Raw genomic sequence first — 25,955 nt, 5'->3', positions numbered from 1 at the left:
TATGGTGTGAAGGTATATTCTCACTTTATTGATTTACATGCAGCTGTCCCACTTTGCTAACACCACTTGCTGAAGAGACTTTTTCCCACTGTATATTCTTTCCTCTGATGAAGATGAATTGACCAGAGGTGTGCTGGTTTATTTCTGGACTCTCTATTCTGATCCATTGATCTGTGTGTCTGTTCTTGTGCCAGTGCCATGCTGTTTTGATTACTATAGCTTTGTAGTATTGTCTGAAGTTTGCAAAGGTTAGGCCTCCTGCTTTTTTATTTTTTCCTCAGGGTTGCTTTGGCAGTTCTGGGTCTTTATGATTCCATATAAATTTTAGGATTATTTGTTATAGTTCTGTGAAAAATGTCATAGGTAATTTGATAGGGATTGTGTTAAATCTGTAGATTGCTTTGGGTAATGTGGCCGTTTTAACAATATTAATTCTTCCAATCCAAGAGCATGGGATATCTTTCCATTTCTTTGAATCATCTTCAGTTTCCTTTATTAATGTTTTATATGAAAATGTTATTTAAATTCCTCATATAGAGTTAGAAGAAGAATCTCCAATTATAAATTGGTCCTTGGAATTGGCTACACGTTTGGACAGTCGGCTATATGCACTTTGGAACCGGACTGCAGGAGACTGCTTACTTGATTCAGTACTACAAGCTACCTGGGGCATTTATGACAAGGACTCGGTGCTTCGGAAAGCCCTGCATGACAGCCTGCATGACTGTTCACATTGGTGAGCTGACCTCCTTCCCTTTTTAAATTCAGGAGTGCACTGGCTGAACATTTCCTATGGTGGTAGGATACTTTTTGTTTGTTACATGTTCTGTGGAAGCTAGGGGGGACTAAACTTTGGTTTTAGCTATTGAGACACTTCAAACATCTCAGTGGTTTTTATATCTTTTTGCTGAGCTTTGAAATAGAAACATTTTAAGTTGTAGTAGTGGTCTTAAGTATAGAAAGGTCTTTGCTCATATTTTAACGTAGCTATGATTTCATATTTTTGTTCAACTTTAAGAGATTATATTGATTATGTATTACAAGTTTTTCTTCCTGAGATAGGTTGTCTTAAGATCACCTTCTATTTTGCAAATTGTCAAATCCACAGAGAAGTTAAAAAAAAGAACATCAGTGTAACAGACCCCAACATCTCCTACATTGGATTGACCAACTGTTAATTAACATTTCGCCACACGTGCTCCATCTCTATGTACTTAAACACTCCCCTTTGCCAATTAGTTTTAGTCATTGTGATGCTTTACCCTTCAGTATTTCAGCATGCATCTTCTCTTTCCCCATCTTTATTGGGATATAATTGCTTTATGACGTCATGTTAGATTCTGCTATACAACAAAGTGAATCAGCTAAGCTGTATGTATTCATATATCCCCATATCCCCGCCCTCTTGAGCCTCCCTCCTACCATCCCTATCCCACCCCTCTAGGTCATCACAAAGCATCGAGCTGATCTCCCTTGATCTTCCTGTGCTCTGCAGCAGCTTTCCACTAGCTATCTATTTTACACTTAGTCGTGTATATATGTCAGTGCTACTCTCTCACTTTGTCCCAGCCTCCCCGCCGTGTTCTTAAATTCTCTACATCTCCATCTCTATTCCTGCCTTGCCACTAGGTTCATCAGTAGCATTTTTCTAGATTCCATATATATGCATTAGCACATGGTGTTTATTTTTCTCTTTCTGACTTACTTCACTCTGTATGACAGATTCTAGGTCCATCCATCTCACTACAAATAACTCAGTTTTGTTTCTTTTTATGTCAGCATGTTCTTTTACGAACAAGGATATTCTCCTACCCAACCACATCCTTATTACCACATCTAAGAAAATCAACATTGACTCAGTTATCTAGCATACAGTCCAGATCACACTCTGCTTGTCTGAAAAATATCCCTTAAAAAAAAAATCTAGTAGTAATCAAGTATATGACTAGTCTTGAACTGTAAATTTCCCCATTGGGGTATTAGTCACCAGAGATGATGACTGTGTTTGTAAATCAGTAGTTTGGTCTTTACATTTATTTGAGGTATGACATGTTCTTGGTTCTGTACCCACATCATCTCATGTAGTTATTGTATTATAAATGAGAAAAATGGAGGGTGAAAGAGGCTAAATTAAATTGGCCATTGTTAAAATTAGGAAGTAGCAGAAGTCATTTAAAATTTCACACTGTTTTCTGTATCAATATCAGAATATGCTGTTTTTCTCTTACACCTAGTCAGATACTTACACAATAATGATAATGGCCCTGTTCTAAAAAACTTTTTACCTTAGTATCGATATATAATTTTTGAGCACTTAGTAGTTGTAAATTTAGTGATCATATGAAGCCCATTAGAATATAAACTCCATGAGAACAGAGATTTTATTGTGTTTTATTGTGCCTACAATAGCCTGACACATAGTAATAAGTACATGGTAAATACTTATTGAGTGAAAGCACTCTTTAGAATTTGAAAATGAGAGCAGTAGTAAGTACTTTCTTCAAAGCTAAACTATAGATCAAAGCATAAAGGAATAGAGTAAAACTTTTTGGTCACCTGAAAAATAAAATAGCTCCCTGGCTGGCAAGCCTAGATGGTAACCTGATTGGATGTGTAATATAGCTAAAGAAAGAATGTCATTCAGAACTGATGGTTTAGTCGTTCAGCCTTTGTCCAAGCGAGAGGATTTTGTGCCTTTTAGTGGAAGGTGATTGCTGTGGATTGATCTAGTAGTATGGGCAATACTGTTCTTTTTGTGATGTGGATTCATCAGGCCAAGTAAGCCTGATGTCATTAAATGTTCAGTCTGTCTGACTGTCTAGATTGGATTATGTGCTCCTCAGACACCATCCTAGTGATGATTTGGCTGTTTATATGGGCTTGCCCACACCGAGAGGATGATAGTCGTTTGGAGCATTGTGGTTTTACAGGTCTGCCTTGTAGGTTTAGTTAATGTGACTCTGCCCTTGGGAAGAGAGATCTGTTCTCTGGGTGTGGATGAGTTCTAGCTGCTCAGCCTGGAAACTAGATCTGGACCTTGGTAAATCTAACAGTTTGCAAGTCCTTTTAAAAGGCAGTCCTGGCCTTTCCTCTGGTGGTAATATTCTGACCCTGTTGTAAGGTTGAAAGTGTACTGCAAATTTCAGGAGGCGATATCTACTTTTCCTAGTTGGGAGAGCTTTAAAAAAGACAAAACAAAAGACTGGTGGCCAATAATAATAGTTTGGGAACTTTATGCTACCTTTTTCTCAAAGCTGGCAGTAGGTGATCTTCTGGATTGGAGTTGCCACTGATGTTTGTATTAGGACTGAAATTCTAGTTTTGAGTCATTTGAAGTCTCCAAAGTCTAATGTGAAAGTAGAGAGAAAAAGAAAAAGAGTATCATAATCTGAGGTAGATGGCTGTTCGAGCGAGAAGGACCTAGGTTGTATGAGTGCAGCTGCTGGTAAGTGCTGTTGCAGCAGATCTTTTGGTAATGGAGGCCTTGATTCTAAAAGGATGCTTCAGTTGGCATATGAACAGGCTCCCAGAAATAAAGTGTGCCTTGGTACCACCTCCTCCAATCCCTGCCATACACGGTCTTCACCTGATGTTTTACAGTTAAGGCTTAGGAAGCTGCAAGGATTGTAGTGATCACATAGACATCTTCAGTATCTTGGGGTGGAGAGGGGATGAAGATTATCAGATGGGGAGAGAGGAAACATTGTTGCAATAGGTTCAGGGCATCAATCATTTGGGTCAAATATATTAGCCTTACTAAATAACCATTAAATTATTGGACTGTTTTTTTTTTGAGTTGTGACAAGTTTGTTGACCAGGCTCTTATATGACTGTTAGAAGGTAGAATGAGAGCTCCCTGTCCTAGGTCGGGAGAGGAGCAGCCAGCATATCGCTTCTGCTGTCTCCTTTTAAATCAGCTTTTTGCTATGGTTTCCTTTGCTCATAATCCAGATCAGGTGGGCTGAGACTTTTTTCAAGTCATGTAAAATATCTAAATGAGAACTGAGAAAGTAATTTTCTTTTACTTAAACCCCTTCTCCTATCACTTTAAGATAGGCCATTTTTTTTGGTGGTAGTAGCTGTGCTGTTCTGTTGGGTACCTGTGATTTGAACTGGCTCAAGTGCTCAAGACTTGCCTTTGTTTGATATGTCAGTCCAAATAGAGAGCCAAGTGGGAATAATTAATATAAATAGGGAAAAAAAATCAGTGAAAAATCAATTCTTTTAGAAATGTCATCTGTAGCTTAGTATTGTGCCTCTCTCTATAAATTTTTAGATTTGTTTATAGCAGTTTTAGTTCACAGCAAAACTGAGAGGAAGATACAGCTATTTGCCACACAGCCCCCTCACGCATAGCCCCCATTATGAACATCCCCGACAAAGTGGTACATTTGTGACAAGGGATGAACTCACGTTGACAACATCTTGATCACCCAAAGTCCGTATTTCACATTAGGGTTCATCTTAGTATAATACATTCCGTGATTTTGGACAAATGTATAATGACATGTATCCACCATTATATTGATAGTATTATACAGAGTATTACAATTACAGTATCAGAGAGTGTTTTCATTGCCCTAAAAACCCTCTGTGCTCTGCCAGTACATCCTTTCCTCCTCTCTAACCCTGGCAACCACTGATCTTTTTACTGTCTCCATTGTTTTGCCTTTTCCACATTGTCATGTAGCTGGAATCATATAATATGTAGCTATTTCAGATTGACTTCTTTTACTTAGTAATATGCATTTAAGGTTCCTCTGTTTTTTCATGGCTTGAAAGCTCATTTCTTTGTAATGCTGAAAAGTACTTCATTGTCTGGATGTACCCAGTTTATCCATTCACCTACTGAAGGACACTTTGCTTGCTTGCAAGTTTTGGCAATTATGAATAAAGCTGCTGTAAACTTCTTTATGCAGGGTTTTGTGTGTTCATAAATTTTCACTTCCTTTGGGTAAACATCAAGGTTCATAAATTGCTGGATTGTATGATAAGAGTATGTGTTTAGTTTTCTGAGAAACTGCCAGTAGATCTTCTAAGGTGGCAGTACTGTTTTGCATTCCTACCAGCAGTGATGAGAGTTCCTGTTGCTCCACATCCTAGCCAGCATTTGGTGTTCTCAGCATTATTACATTCAGGTCATTGAGATTCAAAGTGATTATTGATACAGTTGGATTCATAGCCACCATATTTGTAACTGTTTTCTATTTGTTGCCCTGTTCTTTGTTTCTGTTTCTTTCACTATTTTTGCCTTCTGTGTTTTTAGTTGAGCGTTTTATATTATTCTCTTGTCTCTACTTTCTTAGCATATCAGTTATACTTTTTTTTTTAACTTTTATTAGTGGTTGCCCTAGAGTTTGCAGTGTACTTTTACAATTAATCCAAGTCCACTTTCAGATAACACTGTGCCACTTCATGGATTGTGTCATTACCTTATAATAACAAAATAATCCTCATTCCTCCCTTCTGCCCCTTGTATCTTTATTGTCATTCATTTTATTTATATATAAGCATACGTAAACACATTACCTGCATGCACACACATATAGTATGTTACATAAGCATGCATATTCGAATATATTGTTGCTTTATTTTGAGTAAACTATTATGTTAGATCAATTAAGGATAAAAAATAAAAGGTTTTAATTTTATCGTCAATTTATTTCTTGATGCTCTTCCTTTACGTAGACCAAAATTTCTGATTTGTGTTATTTTCCTTCTTTCTAAAGAGATTCTTTTAACATTTCTTGCCAAGCAGGTTTCTGGCAACAAATTCCCTCCATTTTTGTTTGTCTGAGAAAGGCTTTATTTCTCTACTTTTGAAGGATAATTTCACAGGGTATATAGAATTCCAGGTTGGTGTTTTTTTCTCTCAACTTTTAAAATATTTCACTTCATTCTCTTCTTGCTTGCATGGTTTCTGAGAAGAAGGATATAATTCTTATCTTTTGTTTCTCTATAGGTAACGGCTTTTTGTACTCTTATTTCAGGATTTTTTCTTTGTCTTTAATTTTCTGTGGTTTGAATGTGATATGCACAGGTGTAGTTTTTCAGGCATTTTTCCTTCTTGGTGTCCTTTGAGTTTCCTGGATCTGTGGTATGCTGCCTGATCATACATTTGATGAGATTCTCAGTCATTATTGTTTTAAATATTTCTTCTTTTACTTTCTTTCTTCCTCTATTGTTGTGTGTTATGGTGTATGTTATACTTTTTGTAGTTCTCATGGTTATTTGAAATTCTCTTCTGTTTTTTTCTGTGTTATATTTGCTTTTTAGATTTGGAGGTTTGTATTGATGTATCTTAAAGAGGTTCTTTGCTTAGTTATATCCAGTCTACTAATAAACCTATCAAAAATATTCTTCATTTCTGTTAGTGTTTTTGATCTCTAGCATTTCATTTTGGTTCTTTCTTAGGATTTCCATCTTTCTGCTTACATTGCCCATCTGTTCTTGCATGCTTTTTCTGTTAGAGCCCTTAGCGTATTTATTCTAGTTGTTTATAGTTTTCAAATGTAAAATTTTAAAGTTTTATTCGTGTGTTTTCATCTAGGAATTTCATAATTTTAGCTTTTACATTTAAAGTCTATGACTCATTTTGAGCTAATTTTTATTGAAGGTGTGAGATAAAGATCTAAAATCATCTGTTTTGCATGTGGATATCCAATTGTCCCAGTACTGTTTGTTTATTTCTGATTCAGATGCCTTGGTACTTTTGTCAAAAAGTATTTGATCGTAAATGTAAAAGTTTGTTTCTGGACTCTGTTTTTTTCCTGTTGATCTGTAGGTGTATCCTTATGCCGAAATTACTTTCTTGGTGATTGTTGCTTTGTGGTAGGTTTTGAGATCAGGAGTATAGGTCTTCCAACTTTGTACTGCTTTTTCAGTATTCTTTTTGCTATTCTGAATCCTTTGGATTTCTAGATAAATTTTAGTTTCTAGCTTCTGTGGAAGAGTCCTCTGAGATTTTGATAGAGATTGCACTGAATGTGGAGATTAATTTGGGGAGTATTATCAGGTTGAATATTGAGTCTTGAATGTGGAATTGACTTTTTTTTTTTAAATAAATTTATTTATTTATTTATTGGCTGCGTTGGATCTTCGTTGCTACACATGGGCTTTCTCTAGTTGCTGCGAGCCGGGGCTACTCTTCATTGTGGCGCGCAGGCTCCTCATTGTAGTAGCTTCTCTTGTTGTGGAGCACGGGCCCTAGGCGCGTGGGCTTCAGTAGTTGCGGCACATGGGCTCAGTAGTTGTGGCTCACGGGCTCTAGAGCACAGGCTCAGTAGTTGTGGCGCACGGGCTTAGCTGCTCTGTGGCATGTGGAATCTTCCCAGGGCAGGGCTTGAACCCGTGTCCCCTGCATTGGCAGGCAGATTCTTTACCACTGTGCCACCAAGGAGGTCCAGAATTGACTTTTGAATGTTAATCCAAACCTGTATTGCTGTTCCACTTGGTCTTATGTTCCTGGATTTGGTTTGCTTTTCTGTTCCTAATGAGCCAGGTAGCTTGAGAGTTTAGGTCTTTGTGTGGTGGGTGTGATTATTTGAACATGCTTATTTTTAAAATATATTTTTGAACCCTCTTATTCTGCAGTCTTGAGTTTTGAGTGAAGTCGTCATTTGATTTCTGGCAAATTTAGCTATCTCATTTGTAAAATGACACTAGGCACTAACCAAGAAATTTCTTAACTGCATACATCTTTCATTTTGTTAACAACTTTCTGTGTTTCATGGTAGTTCTCCTCGAACTTACCAAAACGATGTATTTTTGTCATTGGTGTATTGGAATATATTTCTTCGTATCTTAGGTGTTTTAAGAGGGATATCCGTATTTTATTTTTAAACATTTGGTATTGAAACTTACATTCCTGATTTGAAAAGAAAAAACCTGTGGTTACCTAGAATAGAAAATTTTTTTTTTCTAATCAAACAAGAGTTAAGCCTCTGTAACATTCTTTTTTAAATCTAAAATACATTAATTTGCTCTACACAGAGCCCTGCATTAAGTTACTCTAAAGAAACATGTAACACTAAGGCATTTAATACCTTAACTTTCAACAACAGCAAAAGAATGTTTTCTGATCTTTTGATTTTTTTTAGCTAGAATTCACATACATAAAAGTATTGGGGATTTCTGATAGTTCTTTTTTATTTATTTATGTATTTATTTATTTATTTATTGGCTGCATTGGGTCTTCGTTGCTGCACACAGGCTTTCTCTAGTTGCTGCGAGCGGGGGCTACTCTTCATTGTGGTGCGCAGGCTCCTCATTGTAGTGACTTCTCTTGCTGTGGAGCACGGGCCCTAGGCACATGAGCTTCAGTAGTTGCAGCACATGGGCTCAGTAGTTGTGGCTCACGGGCTCTAGAGCACAGGCTCAATAGTTGTGGCGCACGGGCTTAGTTGCTCCGTGGCATGTGGAATCTTCCCAGGACAGGGCTTGAACCCGTGTCCGCTGCATTGGCAGGCAGATTCTTTACCACTGCGCCACCTAGGAAGTCCCTGATAGTTCTTTATATGTGAGAGGAATGTAATGTTACAAATAGGTTAAATGTCTCTCTTCAGAGGTCTTTGTTGGTTTGTTTTGTAAGACAGTGGATCACAATTTTGAGCATAATTAATATCTGGCTTTATTTAATTGTACACTTGATGTAAAGAAAAAGAATATTTCGTTCGTAGTAATTCAGTCTACCAGTGGCCTAGTTTGATTTTTAATCTTCGTAATTTATTAGGCTGAAGTATTTAGAGAGGTATTAAGTATGAAGAAGGGATTGTTTTTATAGTTGCAGTGATTCTTTTTTGGATCATCGTGATAATCAAATAATTTTATTTAATGAATGAAATCTCAAGGCAGTGATTTTGATGTTCTCCTAAATACATGGGCTATTCCTAGTCTGTGACCGAGCAGTGGGTACTATTCTTTAATGGAGAAATGTAGTGTCTTTGATTTTTATCCAGCCTCTCAGATGATTTTAAGTGTTTTTTTAATTTGTAAACCAGTAGTAGACACTTGAGATCAACTGTTCTCATCACTAGTGTTTGAAGTTTTTTTTTCTTTTTTTTTTTTTTGGCGCACGTTCTTAGTTGCTCCGTGGCATGTGGGATCTTCCTGGAGCAGGGATCGAACCTGTGTCCCCTGCATTGGCAGGCGGATTCTTAACCACTGCGCCACCTAGGAAGCCCATGTTTGAAGTTTTGATGAAAATTTGGTGGGTGGTGAATGAAATTATGTCTGAGGATATGCTAAACCATGTCTGCTAGCAGGGTGGAGGCATTTTTAATTTGAAAAATATACTGCCAGCCAGGTGAAATTAATTATTAACCTCTTTACATGAATTTCTTAAAGACTACATTAAATAAATGATTGGAACATTAAATGAACTGTTTATAGAAAGGCTTATTTTTTACTGTTATTTTTTAGGTTTTATACACGTTGGAAAGATTGGGAGTCCTGGTATTCTCAGAGCTTTGGTTTACATTTTTCCTTGAGAGAAGAACAGTGGCAAGAAGACTGGGCATTTATACTCTCGCTTGCTAGTCAGGTAAGAATGCTTCAGAGCATGTGGCTTCTATGAGAAAAGCGAGGCCGCTGGTCTAAATGCCTTGGTTGACATTGGACCACGTTGGAGGCAGCGTGGTGCAAAGTAAAGCGTGCCTGACTTGGCACCAGGTGCCTTGGGTTCTAGTGACTGCTGTTTATCAGCTCTGTGACCAAAGGCAAGGCCTCACTGCAGAACAGGGAGGGCAACATGTTTCTTATGTTAAGTGACTAAAACGTGGTCAAAACGAGAGTTGTACTTGGTGATTCTAAACTCTTAAGTATTTCCTCAGATTGCTCTTCTGTTATATTGTCCTCTCAGAAGCGTGGCTTTTTGGGATTGACACACACACACACACACACACACTACTACATATAAAATAGGTAACAAACAAGGACCTACTGTATAGCATGGGGACTCTGCTTAATACTCTGTAATGACTTATATGGGAAGAGAATCTTAGAAAGAGTGGATTTATGTATATGTATAACTGATTCACTTTGCTATATAGCAGAAACTAACACAACATTGTAAATCAACTGTCCTCTAATAAAAATTTTTAAAAATAATAAAATGAATTAAAATTAAAAAAAAAAGAAAGGTGGCTTTATGCCTGTTTCACCTACCTACAGGTTAGCTCCCACTCTGTGTCTGACACTTCCCCGAGAGCCCTGCGCTAGTATTGGGCACTCTTGTGCTGATGCTGAGCTGTCAGGCCCCTGAGGATCAAGTTGTGATCTTCAAAAAGCTCCCCAGGTGAGGCTCTGTCTGTGTGACGTAGGCCAAAGAGAAGGTGCCGTGGACAGGAATGATTAACTAACTTGGGAATGAACTTTTATAGATGTGTTGTGTAGGGTGGTCCTTCAGACTCATGCTAGTTTTATTTTGTGAAGCAAATTCAAATATATGCACAACAGACCACTTCTTTTCTTTGCAGAAAGCACCATAATTCATTAGTACCCTGTGAAGGAAGCACCTTCTGTCTTTGGGCCATTTGGGCAGGGTTCACAGTGACTGTTTTACATCCGAGACATGTACCTCCTGTAAAGGTGCTGTCAGAATCGTTGTAGGGGAATAGGAGACCTCTTGCGTATTCCTGCCTTAAGTGATGCAGCCATTTATGTTCGTATGAAATAACGAAGCTCATCTTTTTACTTGGGGAGGACCTTATTGTAGGTAGTACTTTCACAAGTAACTTAACCAGAAGGCAATTATATAAATCAAGCTTCCTTTGCTGTCTGAATCTCTTGTTCCTGACATTAGTATGTAACCAAATCTGTTAAGTTCTTGAGTTTGGATAGTGAAGGATACCTGTACGTAAACTTTGCAGATTTCCTTTATTGGACTTTGCTATTTAAGGAATCAATTGCTTTAGCTTGACAATAGTATTAGTATATTTTTAAAATGAATTGAGATAGTGTACTGAAGGAGGATAGCGTTGTGTTTCATCAGTTTTCCTGAATGGTAGTAAATGTTTTAAAGAGGAATTGCTTTCTTTTATTTTGTTCTCCATAGCCTGGAGCAAGTTTGGAACAGACCCACATTTTTGTACTTGCACATATTCTTAGACGACCAATTATAGTTTATGGAGTAAAATATTATAAAAGTTTCCGGGGAGAAACTTTAGGATATACTCGGTTTCAAGGTAAGCCATTATCATGAGTATTTTGAAACTTTTGTGTTTATTATTTTAATGCACATTTCAGTCACATCTTGAAAACCTTATTGTGATTTCCTTCTCTCTTTCCAGGTGTGTATTTGCCTTTGTTGTGGGAACAGAGTTTTTGTTGGAAAAGTCCGATTGCTCTGGGTTATACAAGGGGCCACTTCTCTGCTTTGGTTGCCATGGAAAATGATGGCTATGGTAACCGAGGTGCTGGTGCTAACCTGAACACCGATGACGATGTCACCATCACGTTTCTGCCTCTGGTTGACAGTGAGAGGAAGTTACTCCATGTGCACTTTCTTTCTGCTCAGGAGGTAAGAAGCCTGTTTCTCATATTAATTACTTAAAGTAGCAGCACTGTACCAGAATCCAGCCTAGGGTGTCTTTCAGGTGTGGTACTATTTATAGTACCACTTAAAAATTTGAATTTGGGTTTTAGTAATAGTCACTTTCTGTAAATACTGGTCAGACAGACTTTGAAATTTACCTTTTCAGAGCTGCTGTGTAGGATGTGTTGTATGGAGATAAAGCAGTGAAGACCAAAGTCCCTTCCCTCAGGTAGTGCTGAGAGCTGAGGAGAAAAAGTAAACAGATGGGCTGAGGGGGAAAGGGAGGGATGAGAGGGCCAGGGTGTTTGTGATTGAAACAGGGTGGTAAGGTAAGGCATCACTGAATTGAAACCTGAAAGAGGAAGGAGTCTTGCAGCATCTGGGTGGAGAGAGTTGCAGGTAGAGGGAAGTGCCAGGCCAGTGTGGTTTGTGGGGATTGGGCAGAGGGGAGAGTGGGGGGCAAGAGGCTAGGGGGGTGGCATGGGGGTCATCAGCAGCCTTCTAAGTCTTTGGCTTTTACTCTGGGTAAGCTGGGGCGCCAGCAGCCAGTTTGCCCAGAAGAGGAACACTGGCAGCTCAGTTGAGACTAGATACCTGGGCAGTGGCAGGAGCAGGAGCAGAACACCAGGTAGGAGATGATTGTAGCTGCAGGGGAGAAGGTGGTGTAGACCAGGCAGGGGAGGTGGTGAGACTCTGTAAGACAACACTCTCAGAAAACCCATCTTCTCATAAAATTACTGGTCTTTTATTTAATATACTAGTAATAATTATAAAACTTTTATAACCATGACATTAAGAAAAAAATTCATAGATAATTTTTGTAACTTCAGCCTATACATAGCTTTCTGAGTAAACTTACCTTGTTCTGTTTGAAGCTGCACTTTCTCTTTCTAGCTTTTTCTTTGCCAGGATTAGTTTCTTAGAGAACATTTGCTTAGCAAACTAAGTTATTACTAGGCTGTCCTTCCCTCTAGGTTTTTCTGTGAGTTTCCCCATTGATGTTTTTTTCTATTAACCGTAGGAAACTGGGTTTTAAACATAGAATTGATGAGAGGTGGAAACCATGTTGAAACAGTTCATTGCTCTGGCCTTTTTCATTAATCATACCAGTTGTAGATTTCTATGAAATTTTTCCTATCGTCTCTGTTGTATTATTTTCCCTCTTCTTCACTTTCCTCTAAAAGCTAGGTAATGAGGAACAGCAAGAAAAACTGCTCAGGGAGTGGCTGGACTGCTGTGTGACTGAGGGGGGAGTGCTTGTGGCCATGCAGAAGAGCTCTCGGCGGCGGAATCATCCCCTGGTCACACAGATGGTAGAAAAATGGCTTGACCGCTACCGACAGATCCGGCCTTGTGCATCCCTGTCTGACGGAGAGGAAGACGAAGATGATGAAGATGAGTGAAAAACAGTCAGGGAGCAGAAGACCAAGGCATCAGCTCTGTGGCGGCCCCACATTAGTGGAGCGCTCCACACAGAATGCATGGCGTGGAATGAAGCAAATCTGGCAGGATCTGCTCGGAAGGGTTTTTCTGATCCACACCCAACAGAGGTGATGCATCTGCTGTGTGAGGAGACAGAGAACTTAGGACTACAGTTTGTAAAAAAAACTAATTTTATTAAGACAGAACTTTTTCCCTTTCAAATTGTAAATCTGTCTATAAATGTAACGCATGTGGTTGTGTAAGAAGTTGTGTAATAGGAAAAGTCGTACCAGCATCTTCATCTTATTGAGAAGTTTTTTCCAGCATGGGCACCTCCAGAAGCACATGGCAGATCACTCTTTGTTCCTTTGAGATAATTCTTTAAGTAGAACCTGGCATTCTACTTCCATCGTAAAAGATCCATTTTACCATTATGTCTCACTAGAGCTCGTTAAAGAGATTTGGAAACTTTTTGTACAAATTATCCACAGCAAAACATAAAAATAAAAACAAGCTTTTATTTTTATTAATAATTTAGTTCCTGTTGTGCCCAATAAAATAAAATCAAATCTTTAAGGAACAAACTGTAAGAAAAGTAAGAATTTTTTATTGAGTGAACTTCACATAGACATCGTTCCCTTGTTTTGGAATGGGTTTTGGTTTCTATTATTTTGTGTTTTTAAAGTTTCTGATATGCCCCTGTTCACTATTTAGGAATTTGTTTGGAAGAGTGCCCTTAAAATGAGGGTTCTTCTACCAGACTCTGGGCAGCAGTCTCTTCGTGAGTAGTTATTCCGTGGATGTAAATTAGGGGAGTGCTTGGGGGAGCCGGCCCACTCATAACTGAATGAATTGTGTGGAATTTGCTCACTTGACTCTGTGATAATGTTATGCTCCCAGGTTGCCATGTAAGGGGTCTTTAGATTCTTACTGTCTTTTATCATTGACTCTGCTTTAAGCCAGTTGTATTGGAAAGGCATGCCTTTGCTTGGGCGAATTGGGAGTATCAGTTCAGTATAGAATAAAGATTTAAGAACACAGTAAGGTGGTAAAATGCATTGTATAATGAATTTCTCAGTGAGTAGTCTGAGAATTTTTGCATGTTGGTTAATTGTGGCCATTCTTATTTAAAGTTAAGACTATAATCTTAGGTAGGAAAACTTTCTATAAAAAGTATTATTTGACCACTTCAGGTATACATTCAATACTGGGTAAAAATTTCAGACCTATCTCAGGAACACAGAAGACTTAGTGTCCTGATAAGCACTTTGTATAGACTATTGATGTGGCAAGGAATTTGGAAAGAAGCCCTACACACACACACACACACACACACACACACACACACACACACACTCACTTTCTTTCCCTTTGATGAAAAGGCTGTGAAAACCTTTAAATATTTGCTTCTTGTTTTCTTCTGAGTTCTGTTTAGATGGTGTTGAAATGTTCACAACCTCAGATTTGAGGCTGGAACACTAAAAATAGAAAAATACCTATAAGATGTCATACCTTCAGTTCTTTCTTCCCTCTCTGAACACTCACTGAAAAGTGTTCCCAGGATGAAAGGATCGCTTTTGCTGCATGCTAAAACTTGCAGGAAAAATATTTGCAATTTGATTCCATATAAATGAATGCGGATACAATAATGGTATATGTTACTGTTTCAAGTGGTTAATGTTTTCTTACAAATTGACTATGGTTCGCTTTCATTTTGGACAGTAATTAATCAAGTTTTTAGAAGGCTGCCATTCTGATTACTTAGCATAGCATCCCTATAAACTTTTCTCCATATATAGGAAGAATTCTTCAATGGCCAGACATCCTGTTCTAGTTGCTGTTAAGCAAAAACTACCCTCCCAGTTGAAGAAGCCAAAGAGAAATGTTTGAGGGAAAAGCATCTAGTTGCTAGGGTCTGCATTGCAGCCAGTGCTGTTTGGAAAATTGCAGGCTCAGTCTTTAGCCTCTGTGTGTTGTGTTCTGCTGAGTGGTGTGTCCCCTGAGGTGCCTCTTTATTTATTTATGTATAGATCAGTGACCCTGACCACATCTAGCTTAACAGGTATAACATTCTTCCCTGTGGGAAAGAATTACACACACACACACACACACACACACACACACACACACACACACGACTCCATTTCCTAGACTCCAGACAGGGATGGGGCTTTAAATGGTTTTACAGCAGATTGGCTGGTAAAAGCCAGCATTTTGGTGAATCAGTGCTGTGTTAAGCTCTTGAACTATCAAACAGCCATAACTGTTGTCCCAAGATAGAGTTTGTAGTCCTTTCTCAGATTATATGTGGCAGGGTAACAGATACTGTATATCTTCTGGTTGACTCTGGACAGTAATACCTGAACTGTATGGTTCTTTTTCTAGGGAGACTACAGTGTGGTGTTTTCTGTTCTAATTAAAACCCAGGTGGCACCATGGATGTGGACCTGCCTTTTTGTTTTTGGCTTTTAGGCTTGTGTTGCAGACTTAATCTGTGTTAAGGGACTACTGCTGTGCATAGGCGGTTGGGGTCTCCTTTTGGTGCATATGTCATCCCCTCACTGACTGCCTATTTGACAAGTGGTTACGAAGATGATATTGAACTGCCATCTGCTTCCTGGAGTTGATAGGTCAGTAACCATATGCGCCATCTCTGGCCAGGGTAGCTCTATCCATGTCACGTGGTTTTAATGTAATTTGTCGTGGGTGAGTTCGGCCGGGACCACCACCTTAAAATGAGGGCGTGAGGAGGTTGATGCTTTCAGTTGCTATTTTTTTTAAAACGGGGGGGTGGGGGGGATGGGGTGCAATTGTAAAGGAGTTTGGTATCTGGAATTGTTGGGCTTAACTGACATTTGCAGATACCACTAGTAGTAAGGGGTTTAATGCTATCTAAAAAGGAAGACCCGTTAAATCAACTGAAGTTTTTAACATATGGAAATGGCTGATGTTAATTATTTTGCAACATTTCTTTGTAAATATCATTAAAAAAATTTTTTTTTGAGATTCACCTCCCTGCATTAATGCTTGAGCCAGGTAATTTTGCTTTTGGGTAAATTAAAATCAAAACTCTAAAACTTGACCAATTTTGTTTCTTGATTCTAACCCACCATTTCATCTTAAGAATGGCATGATTTGATAAGGATGGCTTATGTGAAGTTTCGATTTTTCAATTAAACTATCACATGAAGTAATTGTCAGCATTCTTGAGTCTGGTTATGGAATAGGCAGAAAAGTATTGTTAATCTTTGAACCTCAGGATAACAAGAGTTGGGAAATTGGCTAGTTGAAAATGCAGTTGCCGTTAAACATCTCAAGGAGAGAACTTTTACACTGGTGAGTTGTACTTGAATTTCAGAGCTTAACAGAAATTTTTATTACTTTTTATTGAAAACTGCACTGAACGCTAAATGTCCACCTTTACAATAAACAAATACAGTAACGGTAACTCACACTAAAACAAAACATATTTCTGATAGCCATTATTTTTCTGTTTGGGACAGTTTTAAAGGTTTTTTTGTCACAAAAACAGGAATGTACCTATACAAAGGCTCAAAATAGGCCATCTTTTAAACAAAAAGGCGATGATTCACAAAAGACTATGAATATAACATGTAACTAGTTGATACAAATCTAATCGGATTTGTTAAAATCAGTCACATCTAATAACACACCTGAAGTGTTCTTGTATAAAATATCACGTGAAGAAAAGAAGACTTTATCAATGTCTAAAAAAGTGGGTTTGTTCATAGACAATCTGACAAGTTACCATAAAAAGTGTTTCCTGAGACATAAGGAAATGCAACATTATTCTTCTTGAACCCTTTCAGTTCAAGACTTTCCACTCAATAAAATAGCTGAGGATCTGAAACTGAGAAAATATATTTGAGTACAAACAGCTTGTGAAACTTAATACTTTTTTTTTTTCTTTTTTCTTTTTTTGCATCATCAGAGGGTTTTACTGAACTCACAACCAACTTGCCCGCTCCATGTGCAGTTCAGATGGGAGAGACTTCTCTTGTACAGGAGCCTGCACTGTCTTCAATCCTGTGCTCGCAGGTGTCTAACACGGGCAAACAGTTTTCTCCCCATTTTGTAGTAATTCAATCTTCCTATTAGCAAAAGAGGTAACCAGCCCCCGTGGACCGAAGGGACTAGAGTCATAGGATGGGGATTTCCTCTTAATATTTTTTATTTTGATGTTTGGAACTCTTGATGCAACATTCTAGAGCAAGGTGTTCAGGACCTGCTGTGCCCAAGGGACTGATAAAGGAAAAAGATCTATTTATTCTTTGTGATTTGATGCACAGATGAAAAACTTAACACACAATAACAGAAGTTGGTCGTTAATAAATCACGTCCTAGTCTTTCTCGGTGCTTCCACAAGCAGACGACATCTTCAGTTTTCCCACGTCTCGGCTTCTAGCTCTTTTGTAGTTTTAACACTGCAGCGTCAATGATGCGTATGTCCAGAATCAGTTAAAAAGACCGTCAAATTCCTTTTCTCTTAGTTCATCTATTTTTCACTGTCTCTTGGTCCCAGGTGTCTCTGAATGATCACCTTTCAGCACTCTCTGCTATTGCTCGTTGGGGTGCTCTCGATTGTCCCCGTGTTTTGTGGGCTGGTTGGGAGAGGGCGCTTGGGAAGGGTGCGCCACTGTGGGGAGGTTGTGGGTCACTGGGATGCCTCCGGGGATGATCCCTTCCATGGCTGCAGGAAGTCCTCCCGGAGCCACGCCCACGATGCCTGGCGGGTATCTAAGGAGCACACAAGAGAAAGGGCCGCGGTTAAGTGCAAAGCCTGGAATTTGCCAAGCTCTTGGCGCTGCCTTTTTTATGGAGCGGGTTGTCATACTTCCTACTTCCAAAGCAAGGAGAAGTCTACATAGAGAATGTAAACATTGACATCTAATTCATTGACAACAAAGCCTATTTAGTCCAACCAAAGCACTAGTTTTGTAGCTTTTAGGCAATAGGAATAGACCATACTAATTAATTGCGTCTGGGGAAACTGTTGCATTTGGAAAACATTTCGAACAAAATAGATTCTGAGTTTTCTGGTTGTGTTAGGAAGTATTCATCAGTTATATCAATGGCTGTAGTGATTTCCTGACAGACAGCATGAAGTATGCTTACTAAGTGAGACTTCCTAGGCTGGCGAGTTATGTGCTCCCGTAACCTGAGCTGTGGAGGGGGACAGGGCAGCAGTGGAGATGGTGAGCTGGCGACGGGCTGGATGCCTGCCCTCGGAGGATACCTGGAGGCGCCTGCGTGTGCACGCATCACCTACACTGCAGGCGCAGGGATGGCTGTGTGTGTGGACATTATGCCCAGATGCGATGCAGTGTGTTTGAACATTGAGGACGAAACATACTTATAAGGCAGGGGCTTTAGAATTAGTCTTACTCTCAAAGTTATCAAACCCTCCACAGTTGTGGTGAACGGGATGGTGTCTCTCCCTGTGGAAGCTACGCTGCCCCCCTCCTGTGGCCTGTCACAGTGACGCTGCTCAGGGACTGTCCAGGAGGACTCGGTGGACAGGATCCCTGTGAGCCACAGCCCCTCCAGCACAAGCATCTTTCCAAGGGGCCAGGGAGCCTTGCTCTATCTAGAGGAATAATTAGGACGTGGCCCTTAAAGGGTAGGCCAGCAACACAAACAAACGGGAATCCAATCTGGTGCTGTGCTGGGCTCAAGCGATGCTTGAAAATGCTTTTGAGAGTAAAACATAAGTGGGACTTTAACAGAACATGCCGAAATGCAAATAAATCCACGTGACTAGGGAAGAAACCGCTTAGCTTCCCTGCCCAGAGGAGGAGCCTTCACGTATGGGCCCTATTACACAAGCTATATTTAATCACCCCCAGAGCAGTGGTTCAGAAGCGGGAATCTGGGGGTGCTTTTGGTTGTCACAGTTGGGAGTGGGAGGTGCTAGTGGCATCCAGTGGGTGGGGGCCAGGGCGGCCACGACACATCCTACAGTGCGCGGCACAGGCGCTATGAGAGAAGGGTCTGGCCCGGCACGTAAGCATTGCCAAGGTGGGCAACCCTGGGTCAGAGCCAGCAAAACACAGCTTCCCTCTGGCATTCAGCACTTTATGTGGGAGGAGCGGTTTGCCTGCAACCAGCCATGTTGGGGGAAAAGAACCATGGGAAACCACCACAAAGAAAAGCCCTGGTTCTTCCAAGGGCCCTGGCCGGTGTCCCCAGTGCAGGTTCTCTTGCCTCAGTCACACCCAAACTCCATCACACCCCGCTGGGGTCAAACTTTCTGCTTCACAGAGAAACGTGCAAGGACATCGCCCCTAGTCACAGGTACTGGACTTTGGCCAGAATGCTTTCCTTGGACAGAAGATTCAAAGTCAGGCCCTTTTTCTTGATGACCTTTACTGTACCTTTTCACCTAGAAACCCTCTGGTTTTCAAGCAGCTTTGGAATGAACGGTGATTCCTTGCAGTGTTCAGACCACTGGGGAATGTACAGCCCACCCTACCCCGCACCCCCTTTAAAATCGGAATTCCAGTTCTCAGCTCTGTCCCCAAACTGATGTTTGTTCCATGGAAGTGAGGGATGGATGAACTGCAGGGAGGGGACAGTGTAACTCCCACTAGTGCTCAGGCTGGCTTAATGTCCTTATGTCCTGCTTCTCCGCACTCCCCGGGGAGCAGGGCTCAGGCCATTCCCCTCCTCACCTGTATGTGGCACCATTGAGCTCTGGATGAATTGCCTGCTGATCTATTACTGACCAGGGAGCTGTTGTGACAAAGAATTCCTTGTTCACACAGTTTCTTAAGCTCTCTGGGATGCGACCTGCAATAAGATGATTAAAAGTAATCATATGTATTTTTTAAGGTCACAGTGACTTAAATGTTATACTTAGCTGTTATGGGGGAACCATCTGCAATGCCCGTCTCTTACTCATTACTAATAGGAGGAGCTGGCCCTTCAATTTTCCACAACATAACGAACTGTCCCAGGGTCTCAGCCACACTGGTCTTCAGCCAAACAGAAGGGAGCTGCCCACTGCTTCCCCGGGGCTCGCCCACCAGGCCTGCATAACTTACATTGGCTAATACAAAAGGGAACTGGTTTCCTCTGAAAGAAATAAGGCCCTACTCATAGGGCCCTACTCATTCCAGATTTCTTCAACTTGACCCCTAGAAACTATTTCCGCCTGCAGCAAGCCTGGTAACTCTTCCCCTGTGTCTGTTACGGGATTAGAGGCCGCGCGGAGGGCTCACCTGTGATGGCCCGGCGGATCTCGGTGGCAGCCGCCTCCCTCATCTCCAGTGAGGCTTGCTCGCTATACCAGGCTGTGTGGGGTGTACAGATGAGATTCGGTGCATCTTTCAAGGGACCCTGAGCAAAGCTAGATGAACGTACAAAAACACAGTAAATGAGAAAAGATGAATGCACACCACTCCCTGTCCTACTCGTCAAAAGGGAGCTCTTGGCCACGTGGAACATGAGCTACACAAATAAAGTAGAGGGGAATGTCTGCAGTGTAGTTCCTAAGGGGTGGGACTTGAAGAACATACTCGTAAAACTGTAATTAGCGTCAGGAGTAATCAGGGACTCAGAAAGAAGGAACAATTCCATGGAGGGCCAACTGGCCTGTCTCGAAGCAGAACAGCCCAGAGTACAGACAAAGCCTGCTCTCCACCACCGTGGTTCTACCTCTCCCCTCTCTGGTTATCTCTGGGGGAACTTCTGGCCCTTTTACAGTTAGTGAGAATACAGCACAATCCTTAGAAGAACAGAGGCTGTCAACGTGGTCTCCAGCTTCCCACCCAGGGCTGGTCTGGGAAGCTGCCCCAGGTTCAAAGTGGGGGGTCAGGTGTAGAGGTGGGTCCTGCCAGTTCCTGTGTGAGTCCTGAGCTCCGGCTATTGACATCTCTGCAGCCTCACCAAACCTACCTGAAAGGCTCCGATTCGTGCACGTCGAGGGCCGCCCCTCGTATCCTGCCTTCTTTGAGGGCTTGGGCTAAGGCTTTCTCGTCCACCAGTCCCCCGCGAGCCGCATTCACGAGGAATGCTCCTTGCCTCATCTGTGAGGGGGAAAGAAAAGCTGGTAAGTGGATGCTGCCGCCTCGGGAGGCGCCTGTGCTGAGGTCTGCAGAAGAAAGCTGGACAGCAGTGGAGTCTGTGGGACTGGCTGTTAGATGTACATGCAGCAGTGTCCCGGAAGGGAGGCAGAGGCTCAGAGACAGCTGGAGGCCAGGGGTCAGCTCCTGCTGGCCCTGAGAGAGGGCCACAAGCTGGGAAGGCTGGAGTTGGGACCTGTCCGCTGCCTGTCTTGGAGGCCAGGCCTGATCAGGGCAGGTCCCTGCTGGGTCCTGGGCCAGCTCCTGCCCCTCCCTGCTCACCACAGCCCATCGCGTGGAGGGGGCCCCACCCAGCTCCTTCTGATGTCTCGGGACTTTCTTCCCTGCTCGTCGGTGTGTCCACGGACCATTTCCCATGCCCCCTTTCGTACTGACAGAAGTTTCCAGGGTCTGAGACCATCTATTTCAATTTACCTGCTTTATAGTAAAGTCATTGATGAGGTGGTGGTTATGTTCGTTGAGATTACAGTGCAAGGAGACGCAGTCGCTCTGATACAGTAAGTCCTGTAGGGTGTAGACCCTCTGCACGCCCAGGGACCGCTCTATCCCATCCTGCAAGTAGGGGTCATAAAATATGACGCTGAATCCAAAGGCCTTGGCTCGAACAGCAACCGCCTGCCCCGTACGACCTGTGTAGAAAGAGAGCGTCCAGGTGAGTGAGGCCCCCACCCCTCCTGCCGGCGCTCCTCCCGCGGCCGGGGCCTCGCGTGGTGCCCCAGCTCTGAGGCCGCCATTACTCCCGGGACCTGGAACCTGGGCTGGCCGTCCCAGCGGGCAGTTGGACCCAATCAGTGGCGGCTGCTGGAGGAACTGAACGCCCAGAGCTTGGTGACACCCGAGGCCAGCACTTCTCCCCGGGTCACTGGGGCCGAAGCCAGGCCAAGCTTCCTGGGTGAGCACTGCTTTGCTACCAGTTTTTTTAAAGTTCCTGAAAACGTACATATACATTTTCAAACAAACATAACTAGAGAGAATAGTCTAGTGAGCTCCACGTACCCATCTCCCAGATCCTAACCATCACCAGTATTACCCCCATTTGTTTGCTTACACAGCAAGCTTTTTAACCTGAACATCTCTCTCTCTCTCTCATTCTGGCCACACTGCGGCATGCGGGAGCTTAGCTCCCTGACCAGAGATCAAACCTGTGCCCCCTGCAGTGGAAGCACGGGGTCTTAACCACTGGGCCGCCAGGGAAGTCCTGTGCTTCATCTCTTTATTGCCCTCTGTGTCAAACAGGGACTGGTCTCTTATGTAACTACCACTAGGTTTGCTCATGAAAGGGGTAAGATGATCGAAACTGACCACTGCAGTCTGGCCTGAGCACCAGTCACCATGGGGAGCTGCTCTGGTTGTGAGGTGGAGCTCAGAGCATGGGTGGAGTGCGGGCCAGGCCTCTAGCAAGTTGGACAGTGACGTCACCTAACAGAACACGAAGGCCTCCCTGACTCCTGAGGGGCCGTCATTTGCGCAAACCCACTGACCCCCACAGATGGCGCCTCTTGCTTCCCAGAGCAAAACGGTGTGAATGATACCTGACGGGACTGATCTGGGGAGAGCACAGAATGAATACTGATGGAAAACCACCGCTCAACTGTGCAGGAGGGAAAAGGGAACAAGTGAAGCCGGTGGTGGACCGTCTCCCCCTCCTACTGAACTGCGATCTGAATGGCACTTACATGACTGCCAAGGTGTGGAGGCAAAGGTTTAATAAGGCCATTCTGATCAAGAGGGACGGCTGCAGGGCTGCCAGCAGGTCCTGCCCCTCATGTCACTCCTCTTCAGTGTCACCACTTGGACACAGTGAACCAGGAACTACAGCCACACACCGCAGAGGAGCCGGCACGACAGATGGGGATGGGGGCGGGAAGAGCAGCGGTGACCTAAAGACCCCCCCCCCCCACCCCGATGCACCTGAGATACGGGACCAAGGCCCCCACCACGCGGCCGCTGGGAGCTCACACCCAACACCAGACACCCTCCATCCCCCACTGTGTGGGCCCTCAGCCTCCCCCGCTTCCTAGCACACTTTAACAGGAGATGGGGTCCTGGCAGCAGTGCCAGGGGCTGAGTCACGGCCACTCAACAGGGCAGTGCTGACCATCTGGGTGTTACTTCCCCATGGCTCTGCTTTTCGTAGAATCACAAACCCTCATCTTTCCCCTGGCTCTACTTCAGCCGTGGGGTTTCCCTGACTAAATTTTACAGGATACCTAAGGATAATTTCTCTTACTGACCTGATCAAAACCCAGCCTCTGAGAAGAGAGCCCAATTGTCTTGGCAAAAAACAAAGACAAAACCCAAAACCACCGTCACCATTGGCAGGCTTTCCCGTCAGATGTGCATGCGTGTCCCCACATTGGAGGCTGGCCGCGCGTACCCACCCACCACCAGCTCAGGCCGCCCCGTGCAGGCCCCACACGGCAGCACGCACTGGGTTTGGAGGAACTTGCTCACACTCTGGGCTCCGCTGCTGCTGCTCGGCAGAGTCTGAAGCAAGCGGATGCTTTCAGCCCCTAACAGACGGTGGCAGCAGGGGTGAGGCTGCCTACAGTTCTGGGAGGCCGCGGAGAGACCAGGAAAGGCAGCAAGGAGAAACCTAGCGTGTGGGGGCACCGGGACTGTGGCAGCGCTTGGCTTACAGTCTTGAGTAAACAGGGCTGGAATCACGGGCGCGGCCTCCAAAGGATGGATGGCCAAGGGTACGGCCAAAGAAACACCCCCCCCATAAAACTTGCTGTGATGACTGGAGTCAGGCGCCACAGAAACAAGTGTTCTACCACGTGGCTCACGAGTTGAGGCTCTGTACCCTGGCCAGAGCCCACCTGAGGCCCTGCAGTGGCTTAAGAATTCGCGATGGTGTAAGAACCATCTCCAAGGCAAACTTCCCGGAGCAGCGGGAAGCCCGGCGGGCACCAGCAGAGGGCGCTGTGGCTCACAGAGCGCCAGCATTTCTTCTTATTCTGTATCTTCCACTCAAGAAAAAGGAAAACGGACTCTCTGGTAAAAAAGATTAGCTCCCTGAGCGTGATCACCCCTGAAACCTGGGCTGGAAAGATGTGTGCTCCTGGAAGAAGCCCAGCTCCTTCTACCTGTACAAGCCGGTACCCTGAACAGGAACCTGCGGGGCGAGGCGGCACTGTGGCCATCCCAGAGGTCCTGCCCCTCAGTTATCCACACACACAGCTCCAAGCTGAGGGCTCAGTGACAGCTTGGGCAGCCTTCTGGAAGCCAAGCCCTGCAGTCACAACCCACCCCACGCGCTTCCATGCCTTTGACTCCTAAGGGGCAGCCACCGTGTATCATTCATGCCCAATTTACAGACTGGGAAACTGAGGCAGAGAGGCTGAGTACTTTCCTCAAGATCACAGACCTGGGAAGTGGGTGGGGTGAGATTCAGCAACAAGCAAGGCCCCCTCCTGTTTGCTGTGTGGGGGCTCAACTTGGGGCCCTGTGCTGCCAACAGCCGCGGCCACCAGGCTGCTTTCCACTCCAACGCCTCTCCTCCTGGGTACCTGCCCCAGGCCCCTCCGGGGCCGCCAGCTGTGTCTCACCTTGACAACAGCAAACTCCAGGGAGACCTTTCTCGCCTCCTCTCTTGGGTGAGCTTTGCAAGCTGATGACCTGACTGTGCCACCTTCTGGCTCAACATCCTTCAGTGACTCCACACTGCCACCCCCCTGGCACCTCCAGGTACTGGGCCTTGCCCACTGCGTGGGTCTCCACTCAGCCACCAGCCCCCATGTGAGCCCCTGCGCTTCCCCCTCTGCCCAGGACAGTTAGGGAGCGCAACCCCTTCCTGGAGATATCCTCGGGCCGCTTCCTCCCTACCCAGCCACATCAACCCATTCGTCCGGAAGCAGCCCAGATCTTACCTCTGGGTGCGTTCCCTGATCAGTTTTGATCTCTGACCTCCCACCCCCGCTGCAGGCTGGGTGGCCGGCAAGGGCCCTCCTGTAGCCCACAGGCACTGCTGCAGTGAACCCCAACTTCCATGGCCGGGCCTGCCTGCCCTCCTCCCAGAGTCCCTGTGGCCGTCCCAGCAGTGTGGGGGGACGGGGTGCCGTGGCTGCACGTACCAAAGCCGATGAGGCCCAGCGTCTCCCCGCGGATGCGGGCTGCCCCCGAGGCGACCTCCCGGATCTGCTCCACGCTCTGCACCCGCGTGCCTTCCCGCAGCGCCTGGTACAGCCATGTGTTCCGCCGGTACAAGTTGAGGATGTGGCAGATGGTGGAGTCGGCAGTCTCTTCCACTGCCGCGGATGGGATGTTGCACACAGCGATCCCTGGAATAGACAAGGGCCAGGCGCTGGGACGAGAATCCCTAGTTCTGTGGGGAAGCGCCAGGGCTCCCGGCGCACCCAGCGGAGGGGCAGGGGCAGCACAGCTGGCCCGTTCAGCCATTCTGTGGGTGGCCCCGGGCAGGTCAGGGTCTCTGAGGCTTGCTTGTCACCTAGAGGACACAGACCCTCTGGCTCTGATGTCCAGCAGCCATCCCAGGAGCACTTCTGTCCAGGGCTTTGCTCACCTACCAGCCCCTCCACTGACCCCACGTCCTGACCACCCACCCACCCAGTGCTTTCAGACCCCACGTTTCTGGGCCAGCTCTGGGCCATCCTCGTCCAGTGCCAGGAAGCTAGCGTGCAGGGCCCCCTCCTGACGGGCTGTGGGGTCTGGAAGACCAGAGGCTCCCTGCAGTGCAACCTCCTGGATCCTCCTCCTGGGGTGGGGCTCGGGTAATGGAGACCGCCTTGTGTTTTACGGTATTTTATGAGTCTAATGCAATGAACATGTTATTACTTGTTTTTTCTTTTTCTTTTTTAAAAGGCAAGACAAAAGAATTAGAAGCTAATACCTTCAGAAAGGGCCATGAGCTGGGACAGGATGGAGCTGATGTC

At 44.1% G+C, this 25,955-nt stretch overlaps 2 protein-coding genes across 20 annotated transcripts in view; one reads left to right on the top strand and one right to left on the bottom strand.

Annotated features, from left to right (window-relative positions):
* The window catches only part of ZRANB1 (zinc finger RANBP2-type containing 1), a 118,475-nt gene extending 102,326 nt beyond the window's left edge, over nt 1–16,149 (top strand). For all 8 annotated transcript variants that reach the window (XM_057734345.1, XM_057734342.1, XM_057734341.1 and 5 more), the window contains 5 exons: nt 538–736; nt 9,421–9,541; nt 11,054–11,183; nt 11,289–11,518; nt 12,718–16,149. In XM_057734345.1, coding sequence (XP_057590328.1) covers nt 538–736; nt 9,421–9,541; nt 11,054–11,183; nt 11,289–11,518; nt 12,718–12,936 — 899 coding nt within the window. In that variant the 3' untranslated portion in view covers nt 12,937–16,149. The remainder of the gene's footprint in view (nt 1–537; nt 737–9,420; nt 9,542–11,053; nt 11,184–11,288; nt 11,519–12,717) is intronic.
* A 173-nt stretch (nt 16,150–16,322) lies between these two features.
* Nucleotides 16,323–25,955, bottom strand: part of CTBP2 (C-terminal binding protein 2) — a 160,881-nt gene continuing 151,248 nt past the window's right edge. For all 12 annotated transcript variants that reach the window (XM_057734329.1, XM_057734337.1, XM_057734339.1 and 9 more), the window contains 6 exons: nt 25,137–25,343; nt 21,475–21,689; nt 20,873–21,003; nt 20,197–20,324; nt 19,648–19,765; nt 16,323–17,713 (listed from right to left, as the gene is read on the bottom strand). In XM_057734329.1, coding sequence (XP_057590312.1) covers nt 17,533–17,713; nt 19,648–19,765; nt 20,197–20,324; nt 20,873–21,003; nt 21,475–21,689; nt 25,137–25,343 — 980 coding nt within the window. In that variant the 3' untranslated portion in view covers nt 16,323–17,532. The remainder of the gene's footprint in view (nt 17,714–19,647; nt 19,766–20,196; nt 20,325–20,872; nt 21,004–21,474; nt 21,690–25,136; nt 25,344–25,955) is intronic.

This window comes from Hippopotamus amphibius, chromosome 5 (genome assembly GCF_030028045.1).
Source record: "Hippopotamus amphibius kiboko isolate mHipAmp2 chromosome 5, mHipAmp2.hap2, whole genome shotgun sequence".
In the NCBI taxonomy this organism is placed as follows: Eukaryota; Metazoa; Chordata; class Mammalia; order Artiodactyla; family Hippopotamidae; genus Hippopotamus; species Hippopotamus amphibius.
Note: the sequence above shows the minus strand (reverse complement) of the source record. Positions and strands in the feature narration are given on the sequence as shown.